At 51.5% G+C, this 20,010-nt stretch overlaps 1 protein-coding gene across 2 annotated transcripts in view; it reads right to left on the reverse strand.

Annotated features, from left to right (window-relative positions):
* Positions 1-1,601: 1,601 nt before the first annotated feature.
* SLC47A1 (solute carrier family 47 member 1) overlaps positions 1,602-20,010 on the reverse strand; it is a 45,739-nt gene continuing 27,330 nt past the window's right edge. Inside the window, exons 11-18 of one of the 2 annotated variants that reach the window (XM_066364967.1) lie at positions 18,339-18,447; positions 18,146-18,221; positions 14,219-14,288; positions 13,857-13,989; positions 11,558-11,620; positions 6,448-6,542; positions 4,900-4,975; positions 1,602-2,240 (exon numbers count right to left, since the gene is read on the reverse strand). In XM_066364967.1, coding sequence (XP_066221064.1) covers positions 2,014-2,240; positions 4,900-4,975; positions 6,448-6,542; positions 11,558-11,620; positions 13,857-13,989; positions 14,219-14,288; positions 18,146-18,221; positions 18,339-18,447 — 849 coding nt within the window. In that variant the 3' untranslated portion in view covers positions 1,602-2,013. The remainder of the gene's footprint in view (positions 2,241-4,899; positions 4,976-6,447; positions 6,543-11,557; positions 11,621-13,856; positions 13,990-14,218; positions 14,289-18,145; positions 18,222-18,338; positions 18,448-20,010) is intronic. The other variant, XM_066364968.1, reaches the window with a different exon arrangement.

Genomic DNA, 20,010 nt, shown 5'->3' on the forward strand with positions numbered 1-20,010 from the left:
CAAGAATTTTTAAAAATGAGATTCTGAGAAGGCGATGGAGTAGGCAGACGTTCCTATTGCTACCTCCCAGGGCCAAATTGGAGTTACAACTAAACTTAAGAACAATCATCCTGGCCCTGGCTGGTTGGCGCAGTGGTAGAGCATCGGCCCAGCACGCAGATGTTTCAGGTTTGATTCCTGGTCAGGGCACACAGGAGAAGCAACCATCTGCTTCTCCACCCTTCCCCCTCCCCTTCTCTTATCTCTCCTCCCACAACCAGTGGTTCAACCAGTTCAAAGGTCAACCCCAGGCACTGAGGATGGCTCCATGGAGCCTCTACCTCAGGTGCTAAAAATAGCTCAGTTGCCAGCATGGCTCCAGATGGGCAGAGCTTGGCCCCAGACAGGGTTGCCGGGTGGATCCTGGTCAGGGTGCATGCAGGAATCTGTCTCTCTATCTCCCCTCCTTTCGTTTGGAAAAGAAGGAAACAAGTAGGAAAAGGCCTGACTTCTTCCTCCAGCTAACTCTTCAAACCCCTTACTTTTCTCTGTGGGATGTTCAGCACGCTGGAATAAAGATGAAGCACTGGTTTCCAGTGGGGCTGCAGCCTACAGCTTTACCCCTCCTATCCTCTGCCAATCCACTGTCAGTCCAAACGGATATCATTGAGGAGCCACTAAGCCATTTCACCCGCAGGTGTTGTAAAGTACCAAAGGCTACAGAATTAATATTAATATTTTAGGAGGCTTGGAGAACATTTTATTAATTTGGATTAAGGTGTGCAGAGAAATTGTGAGAATAGTCTCTGTACTGTGTGATTGGAATAACCAGGATGGCTCTTGCCATTGTATTGTAAATGCAAAGGGAAGGAAAACATGGATTCCCTGACATTCCACCACACCTGTGGGGAAAGGAGTGAATGGCTAGCCAGGTGCAGGAAGAGAAAAGCCAAAATAAACCTTTTCTTATAGCAATGAGCCATTTGCGGGCATTTGTCCCCACCGAAACTACCTCTCCTATGTAAATGCGTATGTGACTCTGGACAGAGAGATAGCAGATGAACACTAGATAATATAGGAATGCTTTTACTATGTAAAGAGACATCTTTCTACCATTGTGTTGGCTTGTAAATTTTGTTTTCTCCAAAATGATGTATGGTTTGCAAATTGAACATGGTCCTATCATGTTAAAGGACATATGACTATAACCAATAGCGGTAAGGGGCTCCTAATTGCAATTTTTGCTTCTGTACTTCCCACTTACAAAACTATAAAAACTAAGTAGAACAAAGGGCATGCGCACTCTCCGTCAGATTTCTGTCGGAGTTCCCGCCGCTTGGCCAAGCTAGACAATAAAGCTTTGATGTGTAAACAACGGACCTTGCTCCTGTCTTCCGTATTTCAGGTCCCCCCGAATTTGGATTAACAATCATGATGGGACCTTAACAGGAAGTGTGCTGATCGATGCCATGGACTCCTCTCTTCTAAATAATCTGCCTTTCCCCACTTTCGTTCCTTGAGCATCTTCAGCGCCCTCCGTGACTGAGATCTGACCCCAGGTGAACACGAACAGATGTCATCTCCCGTGGAATAACGATATAACACACAAGGAAAGATATATGGCAACATGTATTTAAATAATTCAGATAGCAACAGTCAGTCCTTCAGCGGCTCAGAACATGGGTTTGTAACTAAAGGAAAACAAAACAAAACAAAACAAAACAGTAAGCAGAATATTAGAGCCGTACATGAATGTGGTCAGTACACAATGGTCCTCGGTTGAGACAGGGGTGGATGGATTATTCCTCTCACGTAATCTTTCAGACATCGTCTTGGACCAGAACAGAATACAGTCCTTCCCTCAGCTCCTTCTCTTCGCTAGAAAATAGATCTTTGAACTCTCAATCCTTGAAATCCACGAGCACAGTTGAAATGACTGTAAGTGGGGACACGGATTCCCACCCCTGGGCCTATGAATTATTTGCGTGTGAGCTCAGAGGTGTCCCCCTGACCTGCCCTTTCTTGCCACGTGAACTAAACCGCGACACACACTCTCACTAAAATCCCCGCCAGCAGGATGGAAATGAGCCCGAGGAGCAGAAGCCCCCGCCGCAGCACCAGCTGCCTCCCGGTCAACTTGGTCACGTCCCTTGGCTGGGCCCGAAGGCGGTCTTCCTGGCGCGTCTGCTGACCCTGCTGCTGGTTCTCGTCCTTTTTGTCCACACTTCTCATTAAAATGTCTTCCTGGCTCTCAGGGCCCACTGAGGGGGGAAAAGGAACTGAGTTAGTAGCTTAAAAGGATTTTATTTATTTATTTTTTGCCCCCTCCGTGTAAAAGAAATAGAAAAGGTGAAGCGTGTTGTGTGTTGCTAGCTGGGAGGAAGTTGAGCCAGGAAGCAGTTGTTACACTGGGAGGAACGCGAGGAATTCTATCTCAGAGGGCCCCTCCCTTCCTTCACGGGAACACTGACAGGTCTGGGTCCTCCGGGGGGCTCGGCCCCGCCTCAAGCACTAGAGAAATTGGGAAGCTCTCGGAGTTAAAAGTCATAAGGGAAGTTTTCGAGGGACTGACACTCACATGATCATTTCGGGAAGAAATAATTCAAAGCCGTTGAAGACGGAGGTGAGTCTTCTTCACATGGAAGGTCTAATAAGTACCCAGCAGGACAGTGAGTCGGACCTAGCTTTAGTTTCGTGACCCTTCAGAATAGTAGGCATTAAAAAAAAAATCTCCTGGCCCTGGCCGGTTGGCTCAGCGGTAGAGCGTCGGCCTGGCGTGCAGAAGTCCCGGGTTCGATTCCCGGCCAGGGCACACAGGAGAAGCGCCCATCTGCTTCTCCACCCCACCCCCTCTCCTTCCTCTCTGTCTCTCTCTTCCCCTCCCGCAGCCGAGGCTCCATTGGAGCAAAGATGGCCCAGGCCCTGGGGATGGCTCCTTGGCCTCTGTCCCAGGCGCTAGAGTGGCTCTGGTCGCGGCAGGGTGACGCCCCGGAGGGGCAGAGCATCGCCCCCTGGTGGGCAGAGCGTGTCCCTGGTGGGCGTGCCCGGTGGATCCCGGTCGGGTGCATGCGGGAGTCTGTCTGACTGTCTCTCCCCGTTTCTAGCTTCAGAAAAATACAAAAAATAAAAAAATAAAAAAAATCTCCTAAAAGCTTCCCAAGAGAGAGCATAAAGGCAGATGACCTCACGGAACAAGAAGAAGACGGGCACTGACTGCTTGACCAGCGCCAGCGGACACCAGGAATGTTAGCACGCCCTCGGAGCTCTGAGAGAAGATCATTCCCAACAGCGGAGCAGTGCCTCCCGCTTCTGAAACGCTCCTCTGAGCCAGGCACTACTCTCGGCTCTCGGCAGGCACGTGTGGGAGCCCCTGAGCGCTCACAGCTACTGTTCCTACCCTGGCTCTGTACAGGCGGTGGGCGCTAGAGAACCTGGACCAGCCCCTTCTCTGAAGAGAACTATGAAAATGAAAAATGTCATCTTGAAGGTGTCAGAGCACTAAAATATAATGAAAAGCCAGGCATCTGGGCAGGATTTAGAGGCAGGTGGAAACCCAAACGGGTGAGCCTGCCAGGTTTGGTGGCGGCGGTGGTGGTGGTGGTGGTGGGAGGGGCAGGGGTCACTTTTGACCTGAGAGTTTTCCATCTGGACCTAGCAGTGCTTTGGAGAGATCATCCAAGAATTAAGGATGAACCAGGCCCTGGCCAGTTGGCTCAGCGGTAGAGCGTCGGCCTGGCGTGCGGGGGACCTGGGTTCAATTCCGGGCCAGGGCACATAGGAGAGGCACCCATTTGCTTCTCTACCCCCCCCTCCTTCCTCTCTGTCTCTCTCTTCCCCTCCCACAGCCGAGGCTCCATTGGAGCAAAGATGGACCGGGCGCTGGGGATGGCTCCTTGGCTGCTGCCCCGGGCGCTATGGTGGCTCTGGTCTCGGCAAAGCGATGCCCCAGAGGGGCAGAGCATCGCCCCCTGGTGGGCAGAGCGTCGCCCCTGGTGGGCGTGCCGGGTGGATCCCGGTCGGGCGCATGCGGGAGTCTGTCAGACTGTCTCTCCCCGTTTCCAGCTTCAGAAAAATACAAAAAAAAAAAAAAAAAAAAAAAAAATTAAGGATGAACCACAAGTACACCAGCCCTTATGCCGGTCACCTTGGGGTCAGCCAGGCTGCCTAGAAACTTCCATTTCTCCAACTGCTCTAGAGATTGCTCATAACTGGGTCAGGCAGAAGCCAAGGCAGATCCTGGCAGAAGACAGACACCATCATCTTGGGTCTCAAGTCACTTCAACAAGCAATTTTCAAATACAATTTTCAATACCCTCTGGAGCATGGGCCGAGATAACCAGGCACATGGGAGACCGGATGATGTGAACGAGATCATGAGCTAGGGCAGAAACGACAGAAATGGACCACTGGCAGCAATTCAGGATCAGTCCAGGCACTCAACAGGGTGTGGGTGATGAAGGGGCAGGACTGGTGGGAGGGCCTGACTGCATGCCTCAGGAACTGGGAGAGCCCCACCTGTCTGCCTCCAGGACGGGAGGACCCCACGGAAACAAACACTCCAACGCCAGTTTCCAAGATAAGATCAAAGCACAGGACCGCCACGGCATGAGAAACGCCCGGGGAATGTTTGCCCGGGCACCTTAACGTCGCCAACGGCAGCCTTGAATCATCCTTACAGCGGTCTGCTCGGAACTCGAGCCAACACAGCTCCAGTCCCTGTACCTCCCATTGTTTGTTTTTGTTTTTTAAGTTTATTGTTTGTTTCTGAAACATGACTTCCCTATTTAAATGGCAGCTCCCAGCAGCAAACCTAGCTGTGTCCTGCAGATGGCCCCTCCGGGACCCCTGAGAGAGAGAGAGAAAGAGAGAGAAAGAGAGAGAGACACGCCTGTTCCACACGTGGGGGCGGTGACAGCATACCTGGGTGACGTGAGTCTTGAGGGAGGGAAGTCCCATCCTGGGTCGTGTTTAGTTTTACGTTGGCATGAACCTGAGCCTGCAAGGTGAAATGCAGAGTGAACCCACGGGGCACGGCCCCCGTGCTGCTAGAACCTCTGACCTGGCCGCCTCAGTTCAGGAGAAGCCACGCCATCGCCCTTCCTTGACAAGCAACACGGGAGCTTCTCTGGTTCACAACGGAATCGCCCTTCATGGCGACTGACACGGGGTCAGGGTAGGACGTGAAGCAGAAGAAGGGGAAGATGGGGACCAAGGTCATTTAGGGTCATCCCTTCTTTCTCCTTCATCTCACTTATCTATCACCTATTTCTTAGACCCCCGCATGGACCTAGAAAGTTGGAGAGAAACATGCGCACAAGTATCCTAATGTGGTATTTTAGGATTGTAAAAACAACAAACAATGTTAGGATGAATTTCATGGCATACCACCTTTCCAGTTCCAAATTTCACCCTGAAATCGGCTTTTCAGGCACAATGGAGGGCAGCCTAACACAGGACACAAAGAAAGGGACCCCGTTTTCTAGTCAACGAATAAACAAAGGGGCCTGGAGAAAGCAAAGCTCATCTTGGCCCCTCATGTCTGAATTCAATGCAGTCTCAATAATAACGACAGCCCTGGCAAGTTGGCTCAGTGGTAGAGCATCAGCCCAGCATGTGGATGTCCCAGGTTCAATTCCCAGTCCGGGCACACAGAAGAATCAATCATCTGTTTCTCCACCTCTCCCCTTCTCCTTCTCTCTCTTCTCTCTCTTCCCCTCCCACAGCCATGGCTGGATTGGATTGGCTTGAGCAAGTTGGCCCCAGGCACTGAGGATGGCGCGTGGTCTCTCCCTCAGGCACTAAAAATAGCTCAGTTGCCAAGCAATGGAGCAATGGCCCCAGATGGGCAGAGCACGGCCCCATAGGGAGCTTGCCAGGATGGTGGATCCCAGTCGGTAGCATGCGGGAATCTGTCTCTCTGCCTCCCCTCATCTCACTTAAATTAAAAAATAAAATAACAACCTGACCAGGCGGTGGCACAGTGGATAGAGAGTTGGAATGGGATGCGGAAGGACCCAGGTTCGAGACCCCAGGATAGCCAGCTTGAGCGTGGGCTCATCTGGCTTGAGCAAAAAAAGCTCACTAGCATGGACCCAAGGTCACTGGCTCGAGCGGGGGCTTACTCGGTCTGCTGAAGGCCCACGATCAAGGCACGTATGAGAAAGCAATCAATGAACAACTATGGTGTCGCAACAAAAAACTGATGATTGATGCTTCTCATCTCTCTCCGTTCCTGTCTGTCTGTCCCTATCTATCCCTCTGTCTGACTCTCTCTCTGTCCCTGTAAAAAATAAAAAAATTAAAAAAAAATTAAAAAATAAAATAACAACAAAAAAGTAGCATCTGTGATAAAAAGTGAAAAGAACCTTCCAAAATGAGGAGAGAGAGAGAGAGAAGTACCAGCCAAAGCTAATTCTGTTTGTTTTCTGGGAGAGGAACATTTACCAGGATAACAATGAGCATAGTTACCTGTTGACAGGCTTTTTCCCAATTTAGCCGAGAAATAAAGCCGAGAAAACACACTGCTTGGCAGACCGTACAGATGATGATCCCAGACCACAGACCTGGATGTGGAAATAGTTCATAGAGGTTAACTCAGCGGAACGCCCGCCAGCCTCAGGGAGCACAACCAATTCCCTTCAGAGAACCCACGTTTCCAACTGCGGTTGAGCCAGAGACCTCTGTCCCTGGCTCTCCCCTTTGGTTTTTCAGAAGGCTCTGGGCGTCCAGGGCTCCCCAAGGCTACTTCTTGGCTTTTCTGGTTCTCAGAACAAACATTTGGAATCATAATGCTCAGCTATTAAGAAGAGTGACATACGCCTGACTAGGCGGTGGCGCAGTGGATAGAGCGTTGGACTGGGACACGAAAGACCCAGGTTCGAGACCCCGAGGTCGCCAGCTTGAGCGCGGGCTCATCTGGTTTGAGCAAAGCTCACCAGCTTGGACCCAAGGTCACTGGCTTGAGCAAGGGGTCACTCGGTCTGCTGAAGGCCCGCGCGCGGTCAAAGCACATATGAGAAAACAATCAATGAACAACTAAGGTGTCGCCACGAAAAATTGATGCTTCTCATCTCTCTCCCTTCCTGTCTGTCTATCCCTCTCTCTGACTCTCTGTCAAAAAAAGAAGAGTGACACTTACAAGGAAATACAATTTCCAGGACAAATGACACCCTGTTTCTAATAGGACTACTAAACTACCGTGCCCTGTTTATTTATTTGCGTATTTATTCAAACAAGGGAACTGACAAGTTAAATACACAGAAGTCACCAGCCACCTGCAGTACTAGAGCCCTCTCCCGGGGAGCCACCTGGTGATCGCAGAGAGAGAGAGATCACATCCAAGGAGGGGCTGAGCAGTTAGGGAGGACGGGACAAGCCTCGGAAATCCCAAAGTGCCCAAATCCTCAAACTCTACCGACCAAACCCACAGGTGATACAGAGGGGGACCCCAAGCAATGGGGGGGGGGCTGGGGGGACGTTTCTGGTCGACAGTGAAACTCGAATGACCTCAGAAACTCTAACAATAGATGTGAGAGAATAAATATCCAAAGGTCAAACCATAAAAAAAAATTTAAAAAAAGAACCTTGACCTACAACCGAAAGCAACCAACCTGTCGAGAAAACTGACCCTTGATCTGCAATCCCAGGAGCCCGGCCTGCGCGCGCATGCGCACGCGCGCGCGCTCCCTCTCTCTCTCTCTCTCTCTCTCTCTCTCTCTCGCTCTCTCTCTCTCTCTCTCTCTATATATATATATATATATATATATACTTCAGCAGTCGAGTTGGGAGGCCAGATGTGCCTGGCCAGGGACAGTCTAGGAAACTGAATAACAAGTTCTGTAACCATTGATCCGACATGGCCGGGATGTGGTCGATCAATAACTGACAGCTTCCTTAACTCTTGTCCCTGCTTCCAACTTGGGACCGGCCAGAGAACACCAAACATGCACCCTCTAACCAACTGTGCAGGAGGCCCCGCTTCCTGTTAAACCTGCCTCCAGCCTCCCCAAGCCTACAATGGCCTCCATGGGGGCGCACCCTCTGTTCCCCTGAAGAGTCCTCCCGCTCCTCAGCCTGGCCTTTGAGTCTCCGCCAAAATGCAAGCGCAGGGGGCGACTCCCTTCCTGAGAGCCTTTATTTGTTCCTTGTGGTTGGTCACTGTTTATTTTGGGATAGGGGTTAAAAGTTGTTACATTGGAACAGGAGAAACAGAGGTTTGCCACGCAATTAAATAGCCACATTAAGGAGTCTTTCTTTCAAAAGCCAGGCGGGACCAATGAAGGAACTAGCAGTCCATACACCTAGGACCCCACACACACTCAGGAGCAAGCTTTAAAAGGCACAGTTACATTCTGGCCAGGGTAAAACAAAGCAGTGAAGCAAACTCATTTCACAATGTTGATCTATAGGATTAATTCAGGGAGAAACATTCAGGGCCCATCCGCAATCTTGTAAGGCCACACACAGCCTTGCAAGACTAGCCCCAAAGCCAGGGGTAGGGGGTCTTTTAGAAAAAGTAAATTCTGGGCCCTGGCCGGTTGCCTCAGTGGTAGAGCGTCGGCCTGGCATGCAGGAGTCCCGGGTTCGATTCCCGGCCAGGGCACACAGGAGAAGCGCCCATCTGCTTCTCCACCCCTCCCCCTCTCCTTCCTCTCTATCTCTCTCTTCTCCTCCCACAGCCAACGCTCCATTGGAGCAAAGATGGCCCGGGCGTTGGGGATGGCTCTGTGGCCTCTGCCTCAGGCGTTAGAATGGCTCTGGTTGCAACAGAGCAACGCCCCAGATGGGCAGAGCATCGCCCCTGGTGGGCATGCCGGGTGGATCCCGGTCGGGAGCATGCGGGAGTCTGTCTGACTGCCTCACCGTTTCCAACTTCAGAAAAATACAAAAAAAAAAAAAAAAAATTCAGAAAAAGTAAATTCTGCTAAAAGTCTTTTTGTTTTAGAGAAAGTGAGTTCTGCTAAAAGTGACTTATGCTAAGGGCCTTTCTTTTCTATATTTCAAAGTAAGGTGGCCAAACTGGGGCTAATGGTTTATGGGTTAAGGTGCCCAGCTTCAGGGCAAAGTTTACAACTCTGCTCCTGTGTGCCAATCATGTAATCAGTCTGACATGTAGACTAAAGTTGGGGACTGCCTGCCATTCTGATAACAGACTAGTAAAAACCAGTATCCAGTATATCAAATCCAGCGTTCCCAACCCATGGAAAGGACACGCTCCACCTGTCTTAAACAGAATTTAACCAGCTCTCTGCGGCTGTAACTTGAAAGTTACGGATTAGGGTTCCAGCAGTCTCGCTACAGGCTCACTGTGTGAAAGATGCTGTTCTGTCTGCCTGGCCAGATGGCTCAACTGGCTAGAGCGCCGACCGGAAGCACAGAGGTTGCCGGTTCAATCCCCGGTCAGGGCGCATAGAAGAACAGATCGACATTCCTCTCTCTCTCTCTCTCTCTCTCTCTCTCTCTCCCCCTCTCTGGCTAAAAATCAATCAATCAATTTTTAAAAATTAAAAAAAAAAATTGTACCTGGCTGGATAGCTTGGTGAGTTAGAGTGTTGTTCCTGATAGGGTTGCAGGTGGGGGCCAGGCCCCTTCCACCCTTAAGAGGACAAAGGGACACTGACAAACTGGATGTTCCCGGTCACTAACCCCTGGGCACCCAGGTGACTCACGCAGGTGTGGAGGGTCCCCTAGCTTACTTACAGTTAATCCTTTTTCCTGTAATGACTACCAGCCCCCAGCCCCCTCGAGCCCCCTACTTAACCCGACCTGTTACAGAACCGGTTGCTGACCTCAGCCTTGTCTTAGGAGTCAGCCCGGCAGGTGAACCCCCGCCCCCCAATAAATTTTTTTTAACCTTCGGCCGACTTTACGGTCCCAAAGCGCAGTTTGCTGGTTCGATCCCCAGTCAGGGCACGTACAGAAACAGATCGATGTTCCTATCTCTCTCCCTTCCTCTCTCGCTAAAATCAATAAATAAACGTTAAAAAAAAAAATTGCTGTTGACAACGGACTCAACCTAAGAACCTTAAAACAGGAAGGTTATCAGAATTCCCTGGGCCCAGGAGTCGGTGTGTTTGTAAAGCTTGCCAGGAAATTACGGCCGTCCTTAGGATTTGCGGGCGTCGTCCACGGGGACCTGTGGCCTCCTCAGGCTCCCTCGGGGACCTTGTGTAGGCATTCTACAGCCCCTCTCAGAGTGGACAGAATATTCAAAACCAGTTAGTACTATACTTATTTTTATTTTAAGTGGTGGGTGACAGAGAGTGACTGCAGACTTCTCAAAGAGCCCTCACTTCCCTGGAGTCCTCAACATTTTTTATTGGGATGTAATTGACAAGACAGCCTTCTAGTCATCTCAGGTGTCCAACATGACGATTCCATCCTGGGACATGAAGCTGACCCCCACGGGGTGAAGAGGCAACAGAGGCCCGCGCAGTGGACAACGCCCGTACAATTTCTGGCTCTCCCAAAGTGTAACTGCGGTTGGCCCTTTGCATTCCAGATCCAGCCAGTATTTTCAACCCACAGTTGGGAAACTGCTATTGGGAATGCAAAAAGATTGTTTTGATCCACAGTTAGCTGAATCCATAGATGCAAAATCAGAGGATATGAAGGGTTGGCTGTATTTATTGAAAAATAAAAAAAATAGAGCCTGACCAGGCGGTGGCACAGTGGATAGAGTGTCGGACTGGGACGCGGAAGACCCAGGTTCAAAACCCCGAGGTCACCGGCTTGGGTGCAGGCTCATCAGCCTGAGCGTGGGCTCACTGGCTTGAGTGTGGGATCATAGACATGACCCCCTGGTCGCTGGCTTGAGCAAGGGGTCACTTGCTCAGCTCTAGCGTCCAGGTCAAAGCACATCTGAGAAAGCAATCAATGAACAACTAATGTGCTGCAACAAAGAATTGATACTTCTCATCTCTCTCTCTTCCTGTCTGTCCCTCTCTGTCACACACACACACACACACACACACACACACACACACACACACACACACGAAATACACGTATAAGTGAACCTGTGCCGTTCAAATCCATGCTGTTCAAAAGGTCAGCTGAATTGTGAGATGATTACCCCAATAAGTCCAGTTAAGATACCACCTCATATAATACAGTGATTTTTCTTATGATGTGAACTTTTAAGATCTACTTTTTTACCAACTTTCAAATATACAATATGAGTAGTACTGTTAACTATAGTCACCAGCCTGTACATGATACTCTTCTTGACTTATTTATTTTATACCTGGAAGTTTATACCCCAGCATTTTTTTTTTATAAGTGATTCCTAACTGCTTGTACTTTGCATGTGGCAGGTATAGCTGTTAGGTAAATTGGTGAGCCTAGTATAGCACCTGGGACACAGAGAAATCTATATTTTCACGTGGATGCCTCCAATATTTCTCTGAGCTCTGCCATCGTCAAATCTAGAATATGAGTAATGCCAGAAACTCAGCTAAATAATTTTCTGAGCCATGACGCAAGCCCAGGAAATATTACATTGGCAATGGCATTCTCCGTTCATCTCACATATTTTTCATTAAAATATTATTGAACTTGAGAAAAAAATGTGCAACACCGTGGGACACTTTGGACTGGAAGTTCACTCTGGGTATCAGATGACTTCTCATCACCTCTGAACCTGCCAAGAACCAACAGAGGAAAACAAACCGTCACACTGTAGTCAGTCACAAATTCTAGTGTAATCAAGTATTAACTGCCAATGGATTCCAGATTATTATTTTAGAAATCAAAGATGGGCAGTCATTTCTTTCCCCTTCTATAAAGAAAAAAAAATAGCTCTGGTAATTTCAGATCCTGTAGATTAAGTTCTTTTTCCCAAATGTACAGTGTGTCCGTAAAGTCACGGTACATTTTTTTGACCGGTCACAGGAAAGCAACAAAAGACGATAGAAATGTGAAATCTGCACCAAATAAAAGGAAAACTCTCCCAGTTTCATACCTATTCAGTGCGGTTCGATGTGGGCTCAAGCACAGATTTTTTAGGGCTCCTTAGGTAGCTATCCCGTATAGCCTCTACAGACTCATCACTGACTGATGGCCTACCAGAACGGGGTTTCTCCACCAAACTGCCGGTTTCCTTCAACTGCTCATCCCACCGAGTAATGTTATTCCTATGTGGTGGCGCTTCGTTATAAATGCGCCGATATTCACGTTGCACTTTGGTCATGGATTCTAATTTAACGAGCCACAGAACACACTGAACTTTCCTCTGTACCGTCCACATCTCAACTGGCATGGCCATGGGCTGCTCTGCTGTATAGAAAAGATGATGTTTCTATCGTCTTTTGTTGCTTTCCTGTGACCAGTCAAAAGTGCACCATGACTTTACGGACACACTGTAGTGAGCTGATAAAGAGCTCCCCTCCACCCTCGTCTTCCTTCTGGGTTGTTCACACGCACAACAGCCATGGCCTTGGGGACTAGGGAGAGACACAAGACACACGGCTTAGAACTTGTACCAGGCTGGCCCTGGCCAGTTGGCTCAGTGGTAGAGCATTGGCCTGGTGTGTGAATGTCCTGGTTCAATTCCCAGTCAGGGCACACAGGAGAAGTGACCACCTGCTTCTCCATCCCTCCCCCTCTTGCTTCTCTCTCTCTTTTTCTCCTGCAGCCAGGGCTCCATTGGAGCGAGTTGGCCCTGGGCACTGAGTATGGCTCCATGGCCTCAGCCTCAGGTGCTAAGAACAGCTTGGCTGCTGAGCAACGGAGCAGCACCCCAGATGGGCAGAGAATCGCCCCCTAGTGGGCTTGCTGGGTGGATCCCAGTGGAGGCACAAGCGGGAGTCTGTCTATCTCCCCTCCTCTCACTGAATTAAAAAAATAAAGTTGCACCAGGCCAGAAGTGCAGGTTGTAGAGTGGCCTGAGGGGACACAGAGAACACAGCTCCGGGACTGCCCTCTATGGATCCTCCCAACTGCCTTGGCTAAGACCGAGGGGACATGGTTCCAGGGTGGGGACCGCCACCGCGATGCTCCCACAGCTCTGTGAGAGTCACACCAAGGCTGTCCGGCGGCCCCTGCCCCTGCCTCAACCGCAAACACTCCAGTCTGGTCAGTTTATGATGGCCTCAGGCAGTCCTGCAGGCTCACTCTCAGGGCCTCACCATACACGCAAGAGCTGTCACCAACGGACGGACAGAGCAGGAGCCACAACGGGTCCATTTCCGAATGCTTCTAGAAGCGGCAGCCTCTGCTGTCGGCAACTTTGGAGAAGTGAGCTTTTTTTTTTTTTTTTTTTTGCATTTCTCTGAAGCTGGAAACGGAGGCAGTCAGACAGACTCCCGCATGCGCCCGACCGGGATCCACCCGGCACGCCCACCAGGGGGCGATGCTCTGTCGTGACCAGAGCCACTCTAGCGCCTGGGGCAGAGGCCAAGGAGCCATCCCCAGTGCCCGGGCCATCTTTTGCTCCAATGGAGCCTCAGCTGCGGGAGGGGAAGAGAGAGACAGAGAGGAAGGAGAGGGGGAGGGGTGGAGAAGCAGATGGGTGCCTCTCCTGTGTGCCCTGCCGGGAATCGAACCCGGGACTCCTGCACGCCAGGCCGACGCTCTACCATTGAGCCAACCGGCCAGGGCCGAGAAGTGAGCTCTTGATAACGCAGGGCGGGGAGGTGAGCAGAAAGGCCGTGTTGCTCTGTTGGGGTAGGTAAGTGTGAGAGATTGCCCCCCTGGAGAGGGGCCTGGCCAGGCAGCCCCGGCCTCCTGCTGCCTCCCTGGTCTCCCTGACAGGGCACGGAATGAGTGTGGGGAGGCTCCCACAGTCCCAGGGCCCTCAGGCAAGGCCCGCAAGCGTGGACGGTCATTTCCGGGGCCCACGGGGAACTCAGCCCTGCCTGCCCGTGGCTCAAGCTTACCGATCACTCCCAGCCTGGCCGCGAACATCAGCGAAATCCCGATCGGGAGGCCGATCACGTAGTACCCAATGGCGTTCACGATGGCCCCGACTTTCTGATTTCCGCTTCCTCTCAGAATGCCGCCGCTGGTACACTGCGGGCAGAGGACAACCGTCAGTGTGAACCCTGCTGATGCTTCTGAGGGACCCCCCCCCACGCTGTCCCATTCTGTGGGACTCTCACGGCCGGTGTTCTTGGAAAGCAAATACGAAAGTATTCAGTACCGACCGACCTACCCACCTGCCTTCCCTGCTCAGCTTCCCAACCTCAGAACACAGAGAATGAATGTGAAGATGCTTAAGGGACTGGCGCATAGCACTTACAGCGAGACTTTCAAAGAGGTGGGACACAGCATAAATTGGAACCACTCGAGCCACGAGAGCAATGACTTCCCTGTTCGGGAAATGAAGCACAAGGTGATCAGCAAGGGACAGACACTTGAAAAAGTAAACAGTGCCGTTTCCCGGGGGACGGCACTCGGCTTTCTGTGTGTCCCCAAAGAGACTCATGTGGTCCAGCCAACACCCTATGCAGGGACAGCCCTACTGTTTTTTGGCACGTGTGTGTGTGGGTGGGTGGGTGTGTGGGTGGGGAGACCAACTCTACATCGTATCCCATGACTTTTAGAAAAAATATATATATAGTCATTTTGGTCAATGTAGACAGTCAAATCAAGCGACTGGTGACCACATGTGTCTCTCTCGGTCTGTATACACGAAGCACAACAGAAAAGCTGGATTTCTTTCTCCAGAACCAGGTCGCCTAGGGAGAAAGGCTCTATAGGTGAAGCTTGCAGAATTATTGGTTCCCAGGCATGGGGCCTGACCTCCAAAGCTAGACACGGCAGATTTTGGATTTTAAAACTGATCTTAGTAAGTTACACATTGGTGCGTGACTTTCCTTTTTATTGGGCTAGCTTTGTCAGAGTTCAGTACCAATGTTCTATTTGCTTCATAAACAGAATGTGGAGCTTTTTTTCCTTCTTCTGCTTCCTGGAACAGTTCAGACAGCACGAGAATGACCTAAGTTTAAAGGTTTCCATAAAATCCTCCTTCGAACCCCCCCCCCCCGGGATTGGTGTTTTTCATCATTTTTAAATAATTTCTCCTCATTTCTTCTAAGGAAATCAGTCATTTTTAGACCTTCTCTGTTTTCTAGGATACGTTCTGATAAATTATTTTCCCAGATAATTATTTATTCCTTCCAGATTTTTAAATTTACATGTAAAAGTTATGCAAACTAGTCTCTTGTGCTTAAAAAAAAAAAAAAAAAGTATGTTTTGTGATTTCCCCCTTTATTTTGCGTAGAGGCGGCCTCTTTTCCTCCCTGATGATGACGTGAGGACCGAAGCCGCCTCCGCGTCTGGCTCTGAGCCTGCCCGGGCGTTTCATCCTGGCTCACGTACAAATAACCTGACTTTGCAACTTTTCTGTGTCTGCTGATTTCATCAGAGGTATAGTTTTTCTCACCCCCCCCCCCCCCCGCGTGGTTTCCGGGATGTGGACAGATTCAGATTCGAACATGCACCGTGTTCCCCCTGAAGCCCCCGGTGCAGAATGCACGCCCGATACACAGCCCCCCTTAGAAGAAGACGAGAACCTCTGGTCCCTCCCCACTCCTTCTGAAGGGAGGGTCCGTTCAACATCTCCTTTTCCCCACAGCAAACAGCGGAGACCAAAAGCTGACAACCTAATAAACATCAGATTGTCAAGAGACAGATACCTCCCCGGCATGTGGAAGTCCCAGGTTCGATTCCCGGCCAGGGCACACAGGAGAAGCGCCCATCTGCTTCTCCACCCCTCCCCCTCTCCTTCCTCTCTGTCTCTCTCTTCCCCTCCTGCAGCCAAGGCTCCACTGGAGCAAAGTTGACCCCGGCTCTGAGGATGGCTCCATGGCCTCTGCCTCAGGCGCTAGAATGGCTCTGGTTGCAACAGAGCATCGCCCCCTGGTGGGCATGCCGGGTGGATCCTGGTCGGGCACATGTGGGTGTCTGTCTGCCTCTGTGCTTCTCACTTCAGAAAAATATAAAAAAGAGAGAGAGAGAGAGAGAGAGAGAGAGAGAGAGAAGAAGAAGACAGACACCTGAAGAACAGGAGGAATTTAGTGCTCTCCCTTCCCCTGCTTTTTGAATCCAGGGAGGGAAGTCAATTAGCACAGTGTCATTGCTGATAAAAATAAAAATCCCAGATAAGAAGTGCCCTCACAAAATATCTACATAAGACAAAGCAGCTCGCCTCACTGATGAACCCCGAAACAGACAGAACCTGCAGAGCAGGGGTACCCCTTGTAGAAGGTCTCCTCTTCAGGAATCGGCCTGACCATGCGATTTTCCAAGGACAGCTCCTTGGTGACATTTTTAACTTCAACTGGGTTTAATAAATATATGACACAGCTACGACAAACTGGAAAATCCTGAGATATCACAATGGTTGTTGTCATTGGGATGAAATAATTAACATGGTAATGTAACCAGTGGTACCAAAAAAAAAAAAAAAAAAAAAAGGAGTTTCCTTCTTTAAAATACATCAGTATGCCTGACCAGGTGGTGGCGCAGTGGATAGAGCGTAGGACTGGGATGCGGAAGGACCCAGGTTCGAGACCCCGAGGTTGCCGGCTTGAGTGCAGGCTCATCTGATTTGAGCAAAAGATCACCAGCTTGGACCCAAGGTCGCTGGCTCGAGCAAGGGGTTACTCAGTCTGCTGAAGGCCCGCAGTCAAGGCACATATGAAAAAACAATCAATGAACAACTAAGGTGTGGCCACGAAAAACTAATGATTGATGCTTCTCATCTCTCTCCGTTCCTGTCTGTTTGTTCCTATCTATCCATCTCTCTGACTCTCTCTCTCTGTCTCTGTTAAAAAATAAAAATAAAAAACAAATAAAAAAATACATCAGTATCCTGTCAAAGTCAAGGCTCATTACATTTGGCGTGCTAGATTATAAATTATCGTAGTTCCCCATGTAGAAGATGTTCCACGTATAAGACCCACCTTAATTTGGGGACCCGAATTTTGGAAAAAAATGTATTACGTAAAGTTATTGAACTCAAGTTTTATTCATCATAAAATTCATACAATTCCTCGTCACTGTCAAAACTCCCATCCATTAGCTTGTCCTCATCTGTGTCTGATGACAAATCACTGCCTTCAACAAGGAGCGCGAAAACAAGTGCGAAAAAGTGGGAAATGCAACTAAAAAAAATCTACAACCAGTGTATAAAACACACCCAGATTTTAGACCCCAAATTTTTCAAAAAAAATGTGTCTCTTGTACATGGGGGAATACGGTAGTTCCTGTACCTCATCGTTTCTGTCCAGGTCACATCAGCAAGTTCCTGATTTTGCACAAGTGCCTCAGGAGCCCTCCGAAGATGCTCCAGCCCCGGGAGGCCCGGAGTGAAAGCACCAGCCCAACCATTTCTATTTTTCTCCTGAAGTGAGAAGCAGGAAGGCAGACAGACTCCCACATGCGCCCGACCAGGATCCACCCGGCATGCCCACCAGGAGGTTGATGCTCTGCCCATCTGGGGCGTTGCTCTGTTGCAACCAGAGCCACTCTAGTGCCTGAGGCAGAGGCCACGGAGCCGTCCTCAGCGCCCGGGCCAACTTTGCTCCAGTGGAGCCTTGGCTGCGGGAGGGGAAGAGAGAGACAGAGAGGAAGGAGAGGGGGAGGGGTGGAGAAGCAGATGGGCGCTTCTCCTGTGTGCCCTGGCCGGGAATCGAACCCGGGACTCCTGCACGCCAGGCTGACGCTCTACCACTGAGCAACCGGCCAGGGCTCCAACCATTTCTTTTTTTTTTTTTTTTTTGTATTTTTCTGAAGCTGGAAATGGGGAGAGACAGTCAGACAGACTCCCGCATGCGCCCGACCGGGATCCACCCGGCACGCCCACCAGGGGGCGACGCTCTGCCCACCAGGGGGCGATGCTCTGCCCATCCTGGGCGTCGCTCTGCCGGAACCAGAGCCACTCCAGCGCCTGGGGCAGAGGCCAAGGAGCCATCCCCAGCGCCCGGGCCATCTTTGCTCCAATGGAGCCTTGGCTGCGGGAGGGGAAGAGAGAGACAGAGAGGAAGGAGGGGGAGGGGTGGAGAAGCAGATGGGCGCTTCTCCTGTGTGCCCTGGCCGGGAATTGAACCCGAGACTCCTGCACACCAGGCTGACGCTCTACCGCTGAGCCAACCGGCCAGGGCCCCAACCATTTCTTTACCGCAGAGTCTTTTCACGTTTCAAGGACAGTCTCAGCACTTACCTATCGGTGGTGAAAATGTATCCCACGTGATCCTTACAGCCGAACAGCAGGGCACAAAAGGCTACAGCAAAGAGTTCTGGAGGGAAACGGGCAGAGAGAGCAGAGTGAGAAAGGAGGTCGGTGAGGACCGGGAGCCCGGGCGCCCCGTGCACAGGCGGCTCCGCCGAGTCACCGGCTGCAACGCCGACGCTACCTGTGACCAGCACGGAGACCGTGGAGGACCTCCTGGCCTGCTCGATGTTCCCAGCGCCCAGCGCGTTCCCGATCCGGACGCTGGCCGCCACGCTGAAGCCTGTGGGTATCTGCGAGGAGGCGGGGACGGTGAGGGCTCAGCGCAGGGAGCACTGGGCCTCTCGCTCCGTCCGTCCGTCCGTCCGTCCGTCCTGAGGCTCGCCGCGTACCCTGCCCAGCGAGGAGGGACTGGGCCCACCGCGCGTCCCCACCGCCACGCTGAAGCCTGTGGGTATCTGCGAGGAGGCGGGGACGGTGAGGGCTCAGCGCAGGGCAGCACTGGGCCTCTCGCTCCGTCCGTCCGTCCGTCCTGAGGCTCGCCGCGCACCCTGCCCAGCGAGGAGGCGGGGACGGTGAGGGCTCAGCGCAGGGAGCAGCTGGGCCTCTCGCTCCGTCCGTCCGTCCGTCCTGAGGCTCGCCGCGCACCCTGCCCAGCGAGGAGGGACTGGGCCCATCGCGCGTCCCCACCTCGCCGGGGAAACTCGGTCCCAGAGGTTATAGGAAGACTGATCTGCAATATCCTTGTGTCTAGCGGAGGAGAGCCCCCGGGCCAGCAGGGACCCTGGAACCCTGGGCTCTGATCCTGTCAGGGACCTGACGGCAATGCCAGTGGCCAAGGCCAGGCGGGTTCACGGGTTCGTATTGGACTCGGGCAGACAGTAGAGGGACTGTGGAGCCGGAAAGCCTCGGCTGTTATCTGTTGATGGGAGGCTCGCAGAGACAGGCTTGCAGACGAAGGAAAACCTGCTTTTTGTAGTGGAGGGCAAAGGATCAGGAACACTGCCCCTCACGCTGGCGTCTGACGGAACCAGGGGACCTCACTTCACACTGAGGGCGAGCGATCTGGGAGAATCGCCCCCGAGCGAGAGCACCCACAGCTTTTCACGGAGACGCACACGTGGCTTTCTGCCACATGCTCTCGCACTAATCATGCAAAGTGCTTGCAGCCGGGACACCAGCCAGCAAGCCTGACACAGCTGCTTTCTCCACACTGCCTTTTCTGCACAGCTCCCGACCTGGGCTCTGGGAGGCTCTACACAGTCACCATTGCCTTCTGGGTGTGGAAGGATGGACTGCCAGGAGCCCAACACTGGTCTGTTCTAAAGACCATCAAGGGAGTGAGGTTAGAAGACAGAATCCTGCCCTGGCCAGTTGGCTCAGTGGTAGAGCGTTGGCCTGGTGTGTAGAAGCCCCTGGTTCAATTCCCAGTCAGGGCACACAGGAGAAGCGCCCATCTGCTTCTCCACCCTCCTCCCTTCTCTCTCTCGCTCTCTCTCTTTTCCCCTCCTGCAGCCAGGGCTCCAATGGTTCAAGCAAAGTTGGCCCTGGGCACTGAGGATGGCTCCATGGCCTCACCCCAGGCACTAAAATAGCTTGGTTGCCAAGCAACAGAACAGCAGCCCTCACAGGCAGAGCATCCCCGGTAGAGGGTTTGCCGGGTGGATCCCAGACACAGGAAAGCAGTGGGGCACAGTGGTTAGGGATGGGAGCTCTGCAGCCAGATTCCCTGGGTTCAAATCCTACTTTGCCATCTACCTATCAGCTGTGGGATCCTGCGTGGGTTACCCTCACAGGCCTCAGTGGTTATCTGTGAAAGGGACCTCGTAATAGTCTGAGGGTTACTGCCAGGATTA

This window comes from Saccopteryx leptura, chromosome 2 (genome assembly GCF_036850995.1).
Source record: "Saccopteryx leptura isolate mSacLep1 chromosome 2, mSacLep1_pri_phased_curated, whole genome shotgun sequence".
Lineage (NCBI taxonomy): Eukaryota > Metazoa > Chordata > Mammalia > Chiroptera > Emballonuridae > Saccopteryx > Saccopteryx leptura.